The 20,902-nt window shown below is 39.9% G+C and overlaps 1 protein-coding gene across 4 annotated transcripts in view; it reads left to right on the forward strand.

Annotated features, from left to right (window-relative positions):
* The window catches only part of crybg1a (crystallin beta-gamma domain containing 1a), a 57,650-nt gene that overhangs the window by 21,017 nt on the left and 15,731 nt on the right, over positions 1-20,902 (forward strand). For 2 of the 4 annotated variants that reach the window (XM_084569015.1, XM_084569016.1), the window contains exons 2-4: positions 11,513-11,654; positions 16,611-18,070; positions 19,775-20,874. In XM_084569015.1, coding sequence (XP_084425141.1) covers positions 11,513-11,654; positions 16,611-18,070; positions 19,775-20,874 — 2,702 coding nt within the window. Of the gene's footprint in view, positions 1-11,512; positions 11,655-14,262; positions 14,573-15,110; positions 15,370-16,610; positions 18,071-19,774; positions 20,875-20,902 lie in introns of those variants that run through there. The other 2 variants (XM_084569017.1, XM_084569018.1) reach the window with 2 other exon arrangements.

A 20,902-nucleotide genomic window follows, 5' to 3' on the forward strand; every position in this document is an offset into this window, starting at 1 on the left:
AGAAATATATTTGAAAAATAAGCCTTGTGGCAGATGAGGGATGGTCATATCTGTGTTATACAGTTGGTTTGACATCATGAGGTCAAAAGGTCAAGGAGCATAATACGTTTATTGATTTATTTTAATTGTAAAAAACAGCCGAAGAAATATATTTGAAAAATAAGCCTTGTGGCAGATGAGGGATGGTCATATCTGTGTTATACAGTTGGTTTGACATCATGAGGTCAAAAGGTCAAGGAGCATAATACGTTTATTGATTTATTTTAATTGTAAAAAATAGCCGAAGAAATATATTTGAAAAATAAGCCTTGTGGCAGATGAGGGATGGTCATATCTGTGTTATACAGTTGGTTTGACATCATGAGGTCAAAAGGTCAAGGAGCATAATACGTTTATTGATTTATTTTAATTGTAAAAAACAGCCGAAGAAATATATTTGAAAAATAAGCCTTGTGGCAGATGAGGGATGGTCATATCTGTGTTATACAGTTGGTTTGACATCATGAGGTCAAAAGGTCAAGGAGCATAATACGTTTATTGATTTATTTTAATTGTAAAAAATAGCCGAAGAAATATATTTGAAAAATAAGCCTTGTGGCAGATGAGGGATGGTCATATCTGTGTTATACAGTTGGTTTGACATCATGAGGTCAAAAGGTCAAGGAGCATAATACGTTTATTGATTTATTTTAATTGTAAAAAACAGCCGAAGAAATATATTTGAAAAATAAGCCTTGTGGCAGATGAGGGATGGTCATATCTGTGTTATACAGTTGGTTTGACATCATGAGGTCAAAAGGTCAAGGAGCATAATACGTTTATTGATTTATTTTAATTTGAAAAATAAGCCTTGTGGCAGATGAGGAATATTAATCTATATGTTGCACAGTTGGTTTGACATCGTTCACCCAAACGGTTGAAGCACATAATAGGTTTATATTTTGAATGTCAAATGAATGTTGAATGTTAAACTAACTTAACGCCGGTAAGGGAGAGGGCATGCTTCATCCCCAGTACTGATGAAGCCAAGTTTGAGGTAATTGTCGTTGTATGTTCTCTTTTTAGCCTTATCTACCTTTGCGACCTTTGGTGCAGACTCAGAGCTGGTGGACGAAGGCTCGCATGAAGTAGTAGGCTGAGGCTCCATTTCACAGTCAATCATGTCTGGTTCTTGTGGGGCTTTTCTTTTTAAAAAACGATCCATGGTGCTTGTTCCTTGCTCTTTGTGAAATGTATTTTCGCGGTTAAATTATAAAACAATGTGCTGTGTGCTGCGCTATCACGCTGACACCGGTGGGGACGTCACGTTACGTGAGACAGATTTTTATGGTTCATTTTATATATTGTTTATCTAAAATGACTTTACAGTTTTATTAATCCATTCATATGTAAGAAATGTATTCAAATATATTCATATATGTCATATGAAATTTGATTTTTTTTTTTTTTTTTTTTAAGAATTTTTTTTTTTTTTTTTTTTAAATACAGAATACGTAATTTTTTGGCGGCACCCCTGACACAGTCACGGGGCACCCCAGGGTGCCGCGGCACCCACTTTGAGAAAGGCTGTTCTAAGAAGCCACAGAGAAGGCCTAAGAATACGAACTTGAAATGTGATTGGTTAAAGGAACAGCGTCATTACAGTGTATTTCAAGCTTCAGCCGCCTGCAGTTTTAATTGTGAAGGCCCAGGCAGATTTCTTTGACTCTGGCAACACATGACAGCTGAAATATGATTGGATGAAAGCTCTAATGCAAAGTTACACTGCCAGAAGCGCCACATCTGAGAGACAGACAAGCCATAAAATGAAAAGAGCGGGCTATTGGGAATCATTTTAATGAGATTAAGATTAATGGGAAAATATTAAAATGTAAATCAGTGATTTTGATGCAGTTTAGGCCAGAAGAGAAGGCTTTGCTGGCCCTGACGGCACACCACTGCGTGTCCTGCGCAATCACAAACTGAAGACATGTAAATGGTTCTCTAATGAGCAGCCACTTATCTCCAGACAGTTAAGAATCAACTGACACAGAGTTACACAGATATCACCATCAACAGTAGCCTCAGAAGACCAGATTGCAAAATAGTAAAAAAAGACTTTGTCTGGACGCGTTTTTAAATGGTATGTGTGCGGTCTGATTGACCATGCCTTGTACTTGTTAAACCCACAGCTGAATACATTGATACAAATCTAATACAACATTTTTCATTCTGGTGGACATCTGTGATTAAAATCTTTGAAAGATATAGGAAATCACTTGTCCAATTCTGAAATTTGTTTAGTCAATACACACATTTTTCTATACTGATCGGCCTTAGATGAGTCCCAGCTGTATCCATTCAGCTGCAACGTCAGGTCATTATAACAGGTATGGTTATAAATACGCGGCATGCCGCATGACCTCACCTTTCTGCATTTTCCGGTTCACTGCTACATTAAAAGAGAGCTGGAGTAAATGCTTGCCTTCCTAACACCGTTTTAATGCTGCTGTGCTGCAAGTGTGAAAACTAAAATAATTTAATGCAGGCAGTGTGGAGAGGGGAAGTGGACATGTGACTGAAGAAGCTGTCCTGGAATGTGTTGATCAAAGGTGGAGATGTGAGGCACAGATACTCAGTGTCTCACTAAGTATCTTAATGTCAGTGTTCTTGAAACAACAGAGTTGTTGGAGCCATTTGAGACAGTTAAGGATTTAAAACCTTGTGCCTCTGTTTGTCAAAGATCTTATTTTACTTCTTTCTCCCAGGAGTCATAACTCGGTCAGATCTTTATTACACACATGGCATTGTATTTTTTTATGTTTTCTTTTTTTGAGATTTTTAACTGTGACTGTGTTACATCACGGTATTACAAAGTAACTTTATTGGAAATGTAAAAGAGCTTACTGCATTTTAATAAAAAGCAAATTACAAAAAACATTAAGGTCATTAGGTAAGTTGACCTTTATGTAACCTGTGTCTGTCAAGTGTTGCAGGAAGTAAATATTCCTTCTTTGTGTTCCAAAGTCACATTTATGCTTGTGCCACTTCTGTGTCGTAGGTACGCCCTAACATGCACCTTGCCAGAAATGTAACTAGGCATTGTGGCTACGCAGACTGTAACAACTGCAAAAGGCCTGAAATACATTTCTTTTTTCACGTCCCTCAGTGCCTGGACAGTACCCCTTTGGCCTCCTACGAACCATTAACTCAGATGTCTTTGTCTTTTCTGTGTTGCTGTGATTTCAGTAGAAGTATATGTTGTTCAGCATTATTAGCTCTAACTCCAATATGAGACGCTTAGTTCAACTTGCCATTGTGTGAAGTACACTGAAAAACTCAACACAACTAACTAGCCACTGACTATTGAAGTGACTTTAGCGAAAAGTAATTGTAGAACCACCACTAGTATTAATGTTCACACCTGTGTAGTGCACTACGGCATGAGCTCTATGTAGACACATTCCTGTAGTATAAACCAAGCTTAATACTAATACGTGTATATTTATCACTGTAATGAAGGTATTGCAAAATGTATGTTGTGGTAGAGCGTGATATCGGTGACAGTATATCCACAACTCTGTCACCATCATGATACGGCAAAACTCTTGTGTGATTTTGGCAGTTGATATCTTTCTGGAATCTTCTTTCAAGCTTATAGGGCCTGTTCAGACGTTGCATTAAGATCCAATCCGGATGATCCGTTCACATGAAAGACAGGTGTGAACACGCCCAGGACGCACTGAGATCGGGTTTTGCCTCATTCATTCAGAAAAAAACATATGACTGCAATTATAAATGATCACCTGAAAAGGAAAAAGCACCGTAGGTTATGTTTATTCATTAGTTAGAGCCTTTGAAAATATTCTGTCCTTGTAGCTGTTAACCACTAGAATAAATCTAAGTAAGAATTTATAGATGAAAATATTTAATATGGATACACAACGAGTGTGATTCTGTGTTAATTATTGGTTATTGCAGTCATGTTGATGTAGGAGGAACCTCATTCACCAATGTCTTTATTTACCTTTATTACTGAAGATTAAGCTACATATGAAAACTTCCATGGTTGGAATTATAATCTGAGTTACGTACAGGTCTAACTAACATCAGGGCGGAGATCAATAAATAACAACTTAACGTGTCTGCCAGAGTCATGACACACACATATAAAATAGCGCTGTTCTCGGTTCTGGAGCAGCTGTAGTGATCCATTGGAGACAGCAGATGTTAAAATATTCTACTGAAACTGAGATCAGATCAGGAGATGCATTTGGAGACGCATGTTAATGCCAAGTCTGAACACACGTACCTAAAGCTGGTCACTTGCTATCAGATAGCCCAGATCAGATCTTAATGCAAGGTCTGAACAGGCCCATAGAGACTGGACGTCATCTTGACAGCCAGTCCATTTTGGTTTCAGTTTAGTATATATATTCATGGGGCCATCTATATATGCCATTTCTACTTTTTATGTTCTTCTGTTGTCAGCATTCAATCAACCAAGCAGACAACATTTTTCTTGGATCTCTGATTTCCATTGATAACCCCTGTGGCAATTCTAAAGCACATGTTTTTCAGAGCTACAGTAGATTGTGCAACAGTTTGCTGTTTGTGATGTCATTTTATGACGGCCTCTGGCAGTTTTTTTTTTAGGTTTTTTTGTCATGTGGGGCCATAATGCAGACACGTAGATGGACACAGCTCATTGGTCCAAACATGGACAAGTATTTGCTTTGGTTGTTCTTGAGATACTTACATAAGAAATACTTGGAAATAAAGCAAATATTGAGACGTGTTTCAGTTTTGAGTCACTTGCTTTAAGTGATACTCCACAGGGATGTACTCACCTCTGCAAGCTGCATAATGGCCAGATTTATGTAATACAATCTAAAGTTTTCTGTAAAATCTTATGTTTGGCAGTTGTTTGACTCAATGCATTTGTAAGGAAAGTTGAATGCATAATGTGAATACATCGCTGTGCAGATTTGGTTATGGTAATTGTTCTCTTTCTGTCAATATTTACATGCTGAATACTGAATACTTTACACTCACTTGCCTTCAGGGAGGCCGGGTGTTAACTCCAGTATAAACACATCATTGTTGCTCTATTGTGTGTCAGTCTGCCTCTAACGTTAATAATCAAGATGAGAGATCAACAAAGAGGCAGGTGTAACTAAAGTAAACATGACCTGGCTTTGGTCTGAAGCACATTCTCACTGGTGAACCTCTGCGCACCTATTCGCTGATGGCATTCAAACACAAAAACTGATATACAGTGCACTATATACATAAAAACATATTCTTACAGAGCTGCACACGGCTCACACAACACGCCTACAGGACTGGACGAGTGGTGTTGTCTTAGCACGGTCCTTTTGGGGTTATGCAAGCACTGTGGGCTGACTCAAGTTTTTCCATGGTAAAATAACGCTCCTATTGTTTGAGCAATTTTAGAGAAGTTCACCATGACTGCAACACACTTTGCACAGGAGTCAGATTCAAAACAGAAGCGTGTCCATGTCTGTGCAATATAACTTAAATGTCAAATGATTAAGAATTTGATCGTCAATCACACGGACATTACGTTTCATCTAAACCCACACTAACGTGTTATTGCACTGGCTGAAGAAGACACAAAGCTTACACACTATCTATATGTGTTTGATAACGTCTGATATCCTAATAGATACAGAGATTTGTTTGGGTGAGAACGAGAGAAGTGGTTTTGGAGAAAATTTGCCAGTTGATCCCAAATTAAGATATTTTATCAACAGATTACTGTGGCACAAAGACACGCTTGTTAGGTTGATTGGTGATTCTAAATTGGCTGTAGGTGTGCATGTGAGTGTGAATAGTAGTCTGTCTCTCTGTGTTAGCCCTGCGATAGACTGGAGACCTGTCCAGGGTGTACCCTGCCTCTCACCCGATGACAGCTGGGATAGGCTCCAGCAGACCCCGCGACCCTTAACAGGAATAAGCGGTTACAGAAGATGAATGTGCTCTTGTCTTGTACTCCTGTGGTGCCACTCACTGTTTCAACCAAGTATTTAACTATATTCACATGAAACATTCCAGTGTCCAGATGTGCAGTATTTGTCCAGTAATGCTTTTTCAGCATGAAAAGTCATTTTCTCTGAAGTGTGGTGAAAGTTCAAACACTGGGCTGAGCTTTGACTGAACTGTTACTACATTATTGAGTAATGTGGCATTTTGTTTGCACCAGTGTGACTGATACTTGGAATTTGTTTGTCTGCACAATAGGCATTTCCAGAGACGTTGACACCTGCAGGCATTTCAGAGAAACCCAATTTGAATATTTGGATTAAGCCATGTTTAATCAAACAAGTACAATCAACCAAACAAGCCAGCATCAATCCATTTGAGTCCTCCTCCTGTATTTCTTGAGGAAGTCTTCAACCCTGCAACCCTGGTTGCAGAAGAAGGAGGATGGTCAGTAACTACTCCTCTATGAGTGTGATATTGCACTGACTCTGTAGTGTACTCACTTTTTGTTTGTATACTTACTCCCATTGATACCAGGAAAAAAATAAAAAACTCAATGTCATGAATGAAATACATAATTAGAGAAGGGGGAGAAAATAGAATATATCGCTATATGACTGGTTCTCCTCCCCTTTCAAAGTCAGCTTGTCAGCGTTCTGTGCTACCTTGTACTTGAGGTCATGTCTCTCTTCCCTGACATGTAACAATCATACATTGTAAGCATTTTATTACTTCCCCTCCTCTAAGCACGCTGCAGGATGGAGAGCACATGCAGTTTTCCTCATGCTGCAAGTACGATACGGATTGGTTTACTTTTTCAAAAGATGCGTCATGTCTGTAGTTGAAACTTGCCTAAATAAAAAAATGTTTGAGAAAATTTACAAACATGTTTCTATTGCACACTGCCACTGTGGTTATTGGTCCAAGTGGGGGAGTAGTAGCTGCGGTCTACTGGTTGGAGCAGACCCGCCCTGTATCTGGCACTTGGCCCTGCAGCAGTTGTTCCAGGCACTCCTTAATGCTTAGCCGCTCTTACAAACAACGGCTGTTTTGGATTCCCAGTGTAAAGTGGTGTTATAGGGATTCTGTTTTAATCCACTAATTTGTTTTTAAAATGCGTTGTTCTGTGCTTGGCATATTATCAGGGTTTTCAATGAGTTTTCTATTTCAGAAATAAAAAACAGAACCCCTGCAAATTGTTGTTTAGTTTCCTTATCCAAGTTTCCTATTGGGTAACTTCTCTTTGGACAGAGTCCTCATGTCAGTCAGGAGTCCAGCCAGGCTTAGCCTGTAACACAACCTTTTGTGTACAGAAGTCAAATCCAGTGCCCTTTATCAGTGTGGTGTGGGGTTTTGTTTTTCTTATATACTAATCCAACAAGATATGTTCCATCAACAGCTTCCAGTGACTTATTAAACCCCTCATATACCAAACAACCAGTGAGTCAGGAGTTGACTCTGTTCCATCCCTTGTATGAGAGTATTCAGTAGCTGCAGGAGGTTTGCCAAGATAACAGAAATCCAAATTTTGTTTGCCTGTTAATTCTTCCTGAACTATGAAAGATGAGTTTATGTTTATAATCCTTTTCTGGCAAAAACCTGTGGTGTCAATCTTAATCTTAAATTTGTCTGAGAAATTTCAATAGTGTATGCTCAGAAAGGTTTAGTGGAGATTTTGTCATAATACATTCTTACTTAACAGTTAATGTAGCTGACATGACATCAGATTCTTACCTTTTTCAGAGACATAGCCAAAGAAAAGGTTTCTTTGACTAAATCTTTGTCAGTCTGAAACACGGTGCTTGGAGAAGTGGAGGTTCCAACTCCAAACTATATTAGGGTTAGGTGTCAGTTGATCTTTTCTGACCTGCTTCTTTCTTTTTGGGTGGGTTGTGAGGATCAGGGTTTGTTGGGGGTGTGTGGTAAACTGTCACTGCTTCTAACCGTTCCTGCTAGTCGCTCAAAGTCATGCGATCATAGCAACAAAAATTCCCCTGTGGCCAAAAGAGAATTTTCCCCACAGACCTCAGTTATACAACGTGAGATCTTCTTCTCTGTCGTATGAAATTTGAATCCATAGAGGTTTCATGTTTGTCACATCTGCAAACAAGAAACAAAATACAGGGAGCGTCAGGAAATAGCACCTGTGTGTATAGAAGTAAACATCAAGCTCGTAGGTTCAACTCGTAGGTTTACTCTGATCTGGTTGTTGCCATGAAACAGTTCTTCTATCAGTGAAGTACTTTAGTTAGTTAATCTGCAGAACTTCATTATAAATACTGAGTTTATGAACTAATTTAAAACAGACCTCTGTTATATGCCTTTCTTCCTTTAAGAAAAACTAGAACATCTTTGAAATCATCTGTGCTCATATGATGTTTAAGACCAAACCATTTTCTTAAAAGGGGCATGTGCTTCTAAAACTTTTTTGTCACACAATTTGGACCCTACAATCTTTGAAACACAGATGTTTACCTTGTTGTGCAGTTGTGACATCAGTTGCCATGGTGTATCAAAGGCACAACAGAAAACACTCTTGTTCAAATCTAATAAAGTGTGCGCTTACAACAGTGGAGCATTGTCTGTGTGCAAGAAAGAGAAGATTCAGACAAGTTGGAGCTGGTTTGTTCCTGTATGCTGTCAGAATGTGAGTGAGTGTGTGTGTGTAATTCTGCAACTGTTCTCCAACACGGCCAGGGTTTAATCTCAAAAGCCTTTTTGGGGAAGGTTGCATAGGTTGTCTGTTTTCTTCTCACAGTGAGCATTCCTTGTTTTTCAGGTGATGTGAGGCCCTCAGCCACATGTGCTCGCTTATTTTCCATTTCTCTTGCAATGCAGCAAAGCGACTGTGTTAGGATGATCTAATGAAAAGCTTTTATTGAACTTAATAGGCTCACACCTCTAACCAGTTCAGCTCCAAAACCACTTGTGTTTTGTAATTAGTCCACCTGTTTAAGTAGATGTAATACACTACAGCAGCATGTAGGAGATTCTTTTGTCAAAGCATTGGCAGATCATCTTTCATATTACACAACAGTCTGTCATATTTGAAAGTGAAGCTGAAAATAATTCCTTCAGATTCATGTCTCTGTGCAGTTAGCCTTAAAATCTAGTGAATACATGACACTACATTACTGCAGGGCACATCCATCTACATTTGAAGTGATAGTGACTTGTAAAATCCCATCCAGACTATAAATATGTTCATCTGATTCAGTAGCCTGAATATGGTGTGACTAAAGAGGATGCTGCTGCCTGTTGCTCTCTCTTCATCTGCATGTATCAGCATGTTCAGGTGGTATATTTTTAATCTTTGATTGAAAGCAGCAGGCTGATGCTTGTATTTAGTAATTTCAGGAAAAACTGGAAATTTAGACACGCTCACCAAAAACACGTGAATAATATTTTAATATAACCTCTTTTTCATTTAGTGAATTTTTCTTTTTTTTCTTTATTCTTTCCTCTGTATTTTCCTTTGCCTTAATTTTTGTCTCGTGCTGTCTTATCTTATCATGCGCCTTCTTTTTTTCTTTCTCTCACTATGACACTCTCTATACATGCCTATCCCTGCACGTCTGGTAGGCGGAGTAAGGCTGTCATGAAGATCTGTTTACCTGTGTTGGCTCCGCTACAAAAAGTGGTGGCAATCATCCAGTCCCTCTGGCTTTGTCTGTGTTTGTTTTTTACTTTGGTTGACTTCCTCTGTATTGTACCTCTTTGGTACAAAAAACTAGTTGTAGTATGAGTGGTAGTTGCAACTCCTGTCTATTGGCTTTGTGGAGCCGGTGAGACGGTCACAGTTTTTGGAGGCAATAGAGGTGTACTTCAATTATCACTTGTAAAGAATGCTTGACATTGATGTTAAGACCTGTACATGATGGGGAAAATTAGCATCACCTTTTTTCTGGCTGTCCACTGAAGGTTTGGGTGTAACCAAAGCTCAGCACATTTTTCATTAGAATTTTTGTTTTCAAAATGAAAAATTAAAGCAGCTTATCCTCCCCTACACTTTCTCACGCCCATTTCCAGTAAGATGTTATGAATCAGAAAGACACTTCCCAGGAATTCTGCCATCTTTTTGATCAGTATGAGTATTGACAAGCCTTGTCAATGCTTGTTGGTTTCCTCTGTCATAGTGGATGCAGGCTTGCCCCATTGTATCTATGTTATGCTCGACTGTGTACTTACTGTACTTTGTTAATCGCTCCATCAGAGAGCGCTATCAGTTGATCAGCTTGTTTTATCGAGCGGAAAGGTGAAGCTATTAAGAATCATCTTTGTGCGGTGTGGTCTGCACAAACAATGTAAATATCAATAGTAGTATTACTAGAATATCTGCAAGCTCTGTGTATAAAGTGCTCTAGGATCCTGTCCAGCCAGCCTGGAAGCACAGAGAAATCCAGTGTCCTCGGCTAGAAATTGTGTTCACCGTTGTTTCACAGAAATGTCTATTGTCTATCTTGTTGCAACAAGCAACTGCTGTGAGAGAGTTGGGTGTTCTCCCAGTTTTTCCTCCGTCCGTGCACAGTCAGTCATTATTCTGACTTTTGAAGTCTTGGCACATTATGACAGAGATAAATGCTACAAGACTTTCTGCCAGGAATCAGTCATCGCAAAAGCAATCACGTTCTGCCCCCTTGTGGCGAAACACTGTATTGCAAATACAAATTTAAAAGAATTTCCAACCAGCTGCTTTCATGTCGCAGTGATGTCTGATGAATGTTGATAATATTGCCTATCCCTACGTTGTTAAAATATATTGCTGCCAAAGCAGTCGTTGACTACAGTATATATTGCACCTTGGGACAATTAATGACATCACCTGGATGCTGTTGACTTCCTGTACTTAGTGACAATAGGTGAATCCCTAATATGACACCATATGACAGTACTACCCTCTAGCCACAGTTCTGCAGTGCATAGTTACAGCTTGTGTTGTCAAAATGAGCTGAATGTTGTGTACTGCCGTATTCCAGACTGGGCGTGACTCATCTGTAAATGCTCTGAAGGCAACTTTAGCTGAACAAAAGCCACTCCTTCTTGAAATAGATGCACCTCTCCTCATGTCTCACACGTGTTCTACAATCCTCTGTGCCGTTCTAATTGCACAGCCTGTGTGCTTTGCCTCTGGGAAGTGAATGTTGTCTGCCAAGTGTCATCTATCTTTGTTTTCCCAACTCAGTGCTAAGGTGGAACTGAAAACATTGCTTCAGTTAAGAACAATCACAAGCGTCAAAAGAGTGATATGTCCCGCACTGAGCTAGCTAACCCCAACAGCTTCTTTATTAATAAAAGGAGCTCATTAGATTCTGAGGCATTGTTTGTTTACTGCTCAAGTAGTAAGTGAAAAGTCTGATGAATACACAATACTGTAAAAAGCATAGGGACTGTACATTAAGAGAGGAAACAGAGGCCACTGACATAACATCCTCTCTCTCTCTCTCTCTCTCTCACTCTCTCTCTCTCTCTCTCTCTCTCTCTCTCTCTCTCTCTCTCTCTCTCTGTTTCCTGCCTCTCTCTCCACCAGGAGCTTTGACCAGATGAGTGTTTCCACAGAGTGCAGTTTCCGGACTGAACTGGACTGGGACCCTGGTTTGGAGTCCAGCTCCATGATCAACTTCAATATGAGTCAGCCACACAGCCCTACTTCTCCCTCCAAATTCTTCAAGGTGGGTTTGACATTATTTACCAGATTCAAAACTTAAGAGGTCACAGGTTAATGTATGCCTGTGTGCATAATGTACTCACAGTCTTTGTTGCAGCCCTTGACTGCTAATATGTTTTTCTCCTACAGTAGTTCAGTATTGTTGCTGGTATGCAGTATATTTGCCTCTCTTTGGCTAATTTGTGCATCATATGCTGCTCCTAAGAAGCCTTATTAGTATATTTAAAGACGTGTCTATTACTTTGCTGTTTCTTGCATGGCCAGTACTGATTGCTGTGCAACTCCCTCTGCTACCCTAGCTCCTTCTCATAACATTAAAGCCTTTAGTCTGTCTTCCTAAGCTCATGTGTTTGTCATGCTGTGGTATAAATCACTGGCAGATTCTTTAAGAGGTTCCTCAAATAGCAGCACATTTTCCTTCAAATCTAATTGTATACCAATTTTCAGTAAATGTCAAATGCTTCACAAGTTTCTCTGACTGAATTACACAGTGGGCATTATTTCAAAAATATGTCATATTCTCATGCGTCATCAGAAAGTCTCAGGAAGATTTAGAGCGATTAAAACAAAGCAAGAACCTCTAAACATGAAAAATGCAGAAGAAATATTTCAGATTACAGAGCAAATTAGCAAATTATTGTCGTTGGCACACTCCTTTGTGCAAAAGGTCAAAGTACCTTTATTCATGTACTTCCATTATAACGGTGCTCAGATGACACTGAATTTAATCTTTTCATCAAAGCGTTGTTCAAGTAAATCCACTTACAGCCATTGTTCACCTGCTATAAATAGCTGGTCTGTGCCTTTAGTGTCAAGCTGAACATACTAAAAAATGTGGCATCAGAAGTAAGTGAAAGTGTCAGATTGGTATTCTCGTCGTTCTCAGCATCCAGTCATGACTGGAATAAAGTTATCGACGGAGCAGTGTGTTGTGCTCTAAAACAGTATGTGGAAACTGGGGCAGATGTGTAGAAATCATAGTCAGGCAGGCCAAAACTGGGCAGTAGAATGAGAGGGAGAAGAGAAACTCCATCACTGAAACAGCGTTTACTAAATAAATACTCCAGTTAACAAGGGTCCTGTCGAAAAAGGATGTTCTTCTCTAAACCACTTCAGACGGGGGGGAAACCAAAACAAACAAGACATGGCAGTGTTTAACAGTCAGTGAGAAAGTTTACTGATGAATCCAAGATTTGTGTTTGTAGCATGAGGGTGCATATAAGGAGGACAACAATAGAGAAAAAGATACCACAGTTTATCAAACCCAAGCTGAAACATGGTTGTTGTGGGAATGTTCAAGACATCGGCCCCAAAACACTTCAGACCTTTGAAGAACCACTTGAACTACTAATTGTTTTACCCCAATACACTAATTTGATAATATTATTCTATTAATATTTGTATTATGGAACTATTAGTAATTATTAAATATTTTACACCAAAATGATATAAAGACATTTTAAACTGTGATGCATTATACATTATATTATACAAAAAAGACAATCCTACAAATCTGCCTGCTTGGCTTATGAGCATTTATATTCCACTAATATTGCAGTTTATCTGATATATATGTTTCCGACTGGTAGTGGACTTATTTGACCATGTGACCCTCTTTATTTCTTTCAGCCACCTTCTGGAGAAGGTTGGCATTGCGATACATACCCATACATCCTCACGCCACGCTAGTAGTTCATATACATACACACATGGCGTGTGTCACATACTGCAGTAAAACCTTCAACTGAAATGCATCTTGTAAATGTGCTGTTGTTCGTAGAACACTCCCAAAACCTTAATATTGTCAGGGTATACCTCTTGTTCTGAAAATGATACATTTGCAAAAGGTCTAATTCCAAATATGCTAACAGAATTTGCTGTTTGCTGTTTATCAGAGAAATATCATCTTTGGAATAGAGTCGTATGCAGAAGAAAAGTAGAATATTAGTTTGCATGTAAACCGAATGACTGTGTCCCTTGTGGAGTGGTAATGCATCAGCAGTAATAATCCCATGGTAAAATAATACTGAGTGTACAGTTACATTTGACACTTTAGGTACATTTAGTTAATAATACTAGAGTGGTTTTTACTTTTATTTTATTGTAGAAGGAGGAGTGGCAGCAGAGAGCATAGGCATGTTTTGTCTAGTTCAAGTGACATTGATAGTCTTGACTGTTTTGAAATTGCTGCACTCCTCCTTGATATCATAATCAGCTGTTTCCTCTTTGCCGCCTGCAGGGGACAGTGGTTGATGCTCAGTGGCAGGCGAGGCAGCCTCAGGTGATTGGAGAGTGTAGTGAGTGTAGAGTTCATAAACGTGTGCTTCCCCTTTAAGATGAGGTGCACATAATCCTATGGGATATCATTGTACTTAGACTAGTTTCCATACGCTCAGACCAGTCAGACCTGTCCTCCATATTATTTGTGTCAGGAGGAATAGTCTTCCTCCCAGAGTCTGTTCATGTGTTTTGTATGAAAAGTTTACAAGCATGTCAGATTTAGTGTGTATAAGAATAATAAAACTGTTTACTTACTCATTAATATATGGAAAAAAGTCTTTCATAAAGTAATTTATTTGTGTTGTTAGCTCTTTGGCATGCGAAGTATTATTAAGATTATTGTTATTATTGTTTATTTGCTTCTGAGAGTGGAGAATGAAGCAGAGCATTGGCAAACAGATAAGGAAGTGGGTCATAATGCACACAGACACGGTAGCATATTTCTACCTACCTGACATTTGTCACTGCTATGAGTAAATGCAAGGACAAAGCTTGGTGGAGACAACAGTAGTAGCTTTGCAGAGACGGACATAGGGAGCCATTCAAGACTTAAACATACACTGGGCCCAGGACAAACTCGTTTCTTTTTTTCGCTTCTGCTCCAACACGTTGGATTTGTGAATGAGTCGAAACAAACCACAGGTACCGTATGAAAGCTCTTACTGCGTATTAAAGCAAAAACAGCACTAGAGGTGAGCGAGGCTATCCAGTTGGGTATCTGTGTTTCATTCTATTTAGATATGAACAGGAAAACCCAGCCGCAGACTGTCTTTATCTGCTGTTTACTCAGTGAAAATACGTAAATGCTTAACACTGGTGAGTGAGTTGGAACAGGTTTTAACTCAGAAAAATGCCTGTTTAGAAAGTGTTTATTAGAGACTGGACTGTATAATAATTTACTTACAGCAGCGGATGTTGTACCTTTGACCCATTTCTGTGTATGGTTCCTATCTAAATGATAAGTCTTTACTGATCCAGATTGAATCCTTCTATAACAGTGGCACGTTAGATAACAGATATCCCATTGATATGGTTTAGAATGAGGAAGGGTGAGGCTGTCTTCAACAGGTCTGTCCACACCCTTTCAATTCTACCGGATTGTGAATTCCCTGCTTGTTTGCCATGTGAACCGTCTTTCACAATATATCTTTTTTTCCCTGCGCTGTAGCTGTGATGCAAATGGCCATGCCCTCAAGTCAGACACTTTGTTCGGAGCTTTGACACTAAACTGTAGACACACACCAGCAGATGAAGTAGATACAGTTCTTCCTCTGCATATAAGAGAGGACCGGCTTTGTTGTTTTTTTAATCGCGTCTACTCATGAAGTAGGCACGATGTAGTACAGGCTCGTACTACACTGGCTTTTTCAGCTTAAGGATATGTTAGACACAGAGCTCTGGAGGGAATTCAACAGTTTAGACTCCAGGAAGTCAAAATGGTATGTAGATGTTGCTTTTTACATTGTGGTCTGTAACTGTTATTTATTTTTCTGCTTGTCTTAACATGTACTCTTATTTTTTGCGACTAGACTTAGCCCGGCTTTGCATGGGGTGTGTTTGATTTTTTGTTTTTTTTTCCCCCTTTGTGTCGATCTAGCTTGGCTGTAATGTAATTTTGTTTAAAAAAGTTTCATGCATTCATGATAATGTGGTTTATATTTGACAACACAGGTCACAGTGTTGTTACAAAGTGTAGCCTACTTCATTATTAATGCAGAGACTGTTGTTCTTTTTATGAATCTGTTTATGAATCTTTTTGTCTGTCTTCGGTATTTTACTGTTCAGGTTAAGTTAGTAGTTCAGAGGAATGACCCTTGAACTGAAAAACAAAGAAGATATTAATATGTTACTTGTATTTATTGCATCCAGGTTGTATATGTATCGTTGCTCTTTAGAGCACAGTCTAATACAACAGCCCCTTTTCTTTCTGAAACAGTTTTTAACTATATTGTATTGATTCAGCTATATGATCATTTTGAAGGATAGGTTAGGGTTAGTTGTTGTGTTGTTGTTCTGAAATAGAGAAAGCAAGTATTTCTGTTTATACCAGTGAGCCTAACTTCACTGATATAAATAGTATAAAATGTGTAAATACAAGCTTTACTTTAAGATATGAGTAATCAAGCGTCAACAACACAAGGGTACTTCATTTTCTAGCAAGTCATACAAATTCTACATTCCTATGAGCGAATTTTATAATATTGTTTTAAATTTTAATAATTATGTCTCCTAAAATGTCTTTCTGGTTCAGCAAAGCCATAACGTATATAAAATGAGATGTGATTTTTGGCTGATTGGACATCATGTCCCTATGAAATTAGATTTAGACTGCTGTATTGGTGTGGTAACATCTGTTATACTTATAATATGTAGAAACTGCATACGTTAGTTGTGAACTGAAACTAGCTAGATGTTTTCCTAACAGCTTTAAATATGTAAGTGACTGCATGTTGTTTATTAAATGCCTTTTGAAGAGGTAGTTATTTTTAACTGCAGTTGCCATTCAAAGGAAGTAGAATTCCATTCGTCTTTCTTGCTTAGCTTTTGGTTACATGTTTGTTGAACAGCGTATCTTTCTAAAAGTTTTTTTTTTTTCAAGGGTAGAGACAAAAGTATGCCAGATTCTTTCCTCATCTCAGTATTTATCCTTCTGTCGACTTTTTATTCTATCCTCTTTCAGAATTCGGAGGAGAAGAGGGGAGTATTTGATCGCATTAGCAACTTCTTCGGCTCCAAGAGAAGGAAGAACAGTGGTAGGCAGCAGTCCGACACCTCCACCACTCCAAGTTCCCCAACATCCCCCTTATCTTCCCCCTCACCCCCCTCTGAAGACTGTGAGGATGGGCAGAAGACTCCGACTAACTCACGAAAATCCAGTGAGCTAGCAGGGTCAGATTATGCAGCCCGGGGGTGCAGCCCAGGAGCTGAGCGTGGTGGCAGTCAGACCTCTAGTGTCAGCAGCATAAGCATAGCTTCTCTGATTGCAGGTGAAGGAACACTCCCGTTTGCAGACAGTGACAGCAGTGGCAGGAGTAGTGTGAGGGAGGTGCATGTGCGCAGGGTTAGCACAGCTAGCAGTGAAAGGAATTCTGGCAATGTGACTTCCACCACTGAGGACCTTACATCTACTGCTCATCCAAGTGCTGATTTGAGCTCAGAGTTAAGCTTTTCACAATCAGTAGTCGAGGAAGTAAGCAAGAGACTGCACGTTACTTTGGAAGAAAGCATCCAGCAGAAAACAGAGAGTTCCAGTGAGGATAATGTATTTAGCCCAACCACCTTGGTGTCAGTTAAATTCCCCCTTTCCAATAGAGCTGAGTCCCCAAAGTCTCCTAACCTAACTTCAATAACCTTAGGATCAAAGAAGGCCGCGGTGAAGGTTGGAGAGATGGGGCACAGCACTGCAATAAGAGGAATAACTTTAGGCTCCCAGTCACATACCTCACGACACATCACTCCTCTGCGTGACAAAAACTCTCTAAATGTAGAAAGTGGAAGCTCAGGAGCCAAGACTACTGGTCATATATCTTCCCACAGCCCCTCTAGGGAAACTGTGACCACTGCATGGATCCCTTCACCTAAGAGAGAGGAAATACCTAGTGGTAATTCTCCCATCCAACTTCACAAAGCCATTTGGGTGGAAACACACCTGGGAGAGGAGGAGGATTGGGAGAGGGAGGGGGAGAAAGAAAAGAATATAATGAAACAAGAGGAGGGCTTGAGAGCAGACTCTCCTCCCTTTCTGGCTGTACCTGTCACTGTAATTCCCGAGGATGACTCAGGGACTCAGGGCACTCCAGACAGCCCTTCTACCCCCTCTGAAACTTGGCCGTCCAGTGGCAGCTTGCCAGAGTCAGCCATCTCCTTGGCACCAGCTACCAGGGAGTTCCAGACAAACTTTGTGCAGCCAGAGGAGCCTGGCACTGGCACTGACTCGAAGCGAAGCTCAAATCAGGAGAAACGCAGGTCGAGGGAAAATCGTGTTACCCGCAAGACTGTGAATCTGCCTTCAAAGCACACGGTTTTTGCCAAGAAGGTGTACATTAGCCCAGAGCAGAGTTTGGAAGGGGACGAACTGTTAGGAGAAGAGTGCAGCAGAGATTCAGCTTCAAAGACTTCAAACACAACGGAGGTGAAACCGTAAGTATTTCTCTTTGCTGTGGTTACTGTTTAATAGTCCCTTTGATCCTGGAAGAAGCAGGAGAGCTAAAGGGAGCTAAGCATGCATGCAACCTGAGCTCTGAGTTCCCATGTTCCATTGTACCAGAGGAGAACAATGGGCTAAACATGCTTTGAGCCACTGAAATATTCATACACAGTACATTTAATCATCCAGAAAAAGGTACATCTTTCTATAAAGTTCTGTACATTACACTTTCTAAACTGTCGTTGCTACTTACTAAACAATAAATGCAGCAACCCCAACCCTAAGATGTGAGGATTAACTTTCTTTTGTCAAGTTACAGGGAAGGTCACCTTTTCCATGTTTGCCTTTGGTGTACATTCACTACCTGAATAAGTTAGTCATTACAGAACTTGCCTGCACACTTTTGTTTGATTTTAGGGTTACATGGATACCTAGGTTACAGAGGAAACATTTTAAGATAGATTCTTTACTTGTGGCAAGGTAATGTAAAATTTACGAGGTAACAGCTCGCAAACATTTGAGTTACTGTGCACCTGGACGGGGTCATGCCTGAAAAATGCTCTGGGACTGAGTTATGGTTTCAGGATCACGGCAAAGCAATTATTTTGTTTGTTCGACCACACACTATTTTTTAAAGTGGATTCTCCTCTTTCATTTAGTTTGAAATAGAATGCAAGGTCAAATGACAATTGACACGTATCTTCACAATGTAACAATAGATTTATTCAAAGGACTAGTTTAGCATTTTGGGAAATTCTCTTACTTGCTTGATGAGAGTTAGATGATAAGACACTGGCATGATTCTTAAATGTGTGGCAAATATGTCACTAGAACCAACAGCCACTGTTACCTGAAAAAGCTCACTAATTAACGTGCATCTTTCTTTCTTTAATGCAGAACCAAGGTGTAAAAACAACAGTGCATAATTTTGTCAAGAATATTGTGGCACACAAAACCTGGGCTTACGGTTGTTGTTACACTACGCATGACAAAACACAGTGTTTTCACTATGTTTTCAACCTCTTGATTATCTTTGGACAGAGCCAGGCTGGCATTTTTTTCCTTTTTTTCCAGTCTTAATGCAAATCACAGCTAAGTAGCTAATGGCTGCAGCTACATAGCATATTTATTACGTAGATGCTCATCTAACTTTCAGTCAAGGCAAGCGAATAAATGTATTAAATGTGTTTAAAGGAGTTCTTCACTGCCGTTCTGAGTGTGTGTTGTACACAGCCCTGTAAAAAAAGTGGTTCACACTGATCCACGCACAATTCCAGTCTAAGTTTTATGTATTGGAGCTGGTGTGCTGTGACTCTAGGAAACCATCCCATCCTCTTGGACAGCTAGCTTTGCAGGAGCAACGGTGACAAAAATATTCTTAGACACCACATAGCTAACATTAGTTAAATTTCTTGCTGTGCCGTTCTTTGCTCTCTCTTATTAGTGTTGTTAACTTTGCGTTGTGTGCAGGCTGGATACCTGGGGGTAGGGGGAGCCAAGCTTCCAAAGCAGCCCTGAAGCAAGGGGTGTGTTTGTTTGGCTGTTTAAATATCAGCAGTCTCTCTCTGGAATAGCTTTCTCCGCCTTTTAAATTGTATGTCTATGTATTATAATCGTAAAAGGGGATTATATGTCAAATGAAGCCTCTGTTATCCTTTATGTAAAAACGTAATTGGTGTCTCTCTTTCTTCTGACAGACTGCCCAGCCTCCAGAATAACAACAATGCAGAATTCAAGGACACAAACCTTAAACTATCCACAAGAACACATAAGACAACACAGTCCATCCCAAACACACCCGAACCCTTAGTCAGAGAAAAAACTGACTCTGAGGTATCTGACTCAGATGATACCTCTGCATCTTCAGACATGTACAAAACAAAGTTGCAACCTGCAGAGTCTGGGGTAAGAGGCCAAGGAACTAACCGGGCTACTCCCTCTAACCGAGGGGTTAAAGGTGCAGCAGAAAGTCGGCATACCACAACAAGTGGAACAAAGACTCCCTCCTCTGCAGCTGGAAGCAAGGCTAAGAATGTCACAACAAAGGCAAAGAGTTCCACACAGGCCATGAAACTGGAGGCTTCGAGTGATAATCCACCGCAGGCAGTGTCGTTGTTACCACCATTAAAAGACCAAAGAGCCTCCAGTCCCACAAGTGCAACAGGTTCAAAGTCTAAAATCCCCAAAAGGTCAGATTCTGATGTGAAAACACCAGTAACACCAGATAAAACATCAGTTCCTGGTCCCAAACTGCAAAAACAACCCAGAACCAAAGAACCATTGAAATCTCCAACCACTATAACCAAATCTGTCAGGAAGTCGAGTTCTGAAGAAGCTAAAGGAGGGAAATCTGTGTCAGGAAACGTTTCTTCCACCAGAACTGCTATCAAGATAGGAACAAAACTTACTAAGGAAAAGACAGATGAGGACACTGCGTCTGTAAACCTGTTAAATGGCGTGGAGAAAGAGCATGAGGAGAGAAGTGTCAAAGCAGGACACGAACCTGAAAGGGAAAACCTGGATGTCAAAAAACAGCAGCAGAACGATGGGGAGAATAATGTTTCCTTGGCATCAAAGAGTCGTTTGCCCATTTCATCTCCAACAAGAAAAAACAACAATGATACAACTCAGACAAGTGGCACCAACTATAACAAAGTTTCATCCAGTCACACAGACAAACCTAAAACAGCTCAGAAGCAGCATGCTGCTCAGCAGAGCACCGAGCAGCATGAAGTAACTCCTGAAGCGAGTCCAAGTGGTGAGACATCACCCCCACTCCCTGGCAGTCCAAAGAAAGGTAAGAAAGTACAATCACAACATGTTGT

Source organism: Chelon labrosus (genome assembly GCF_963514085.1).
Source record: "Chelon labrosus genome assembly, chromosome: 20".
In the NCBI taxonomy this organism is placed as follows: Eukaryota; Metazoa; Chordata; class Actinopteri; order Mugiliformes; family Mugilidae; genus Chelon; species Chelon labrosus.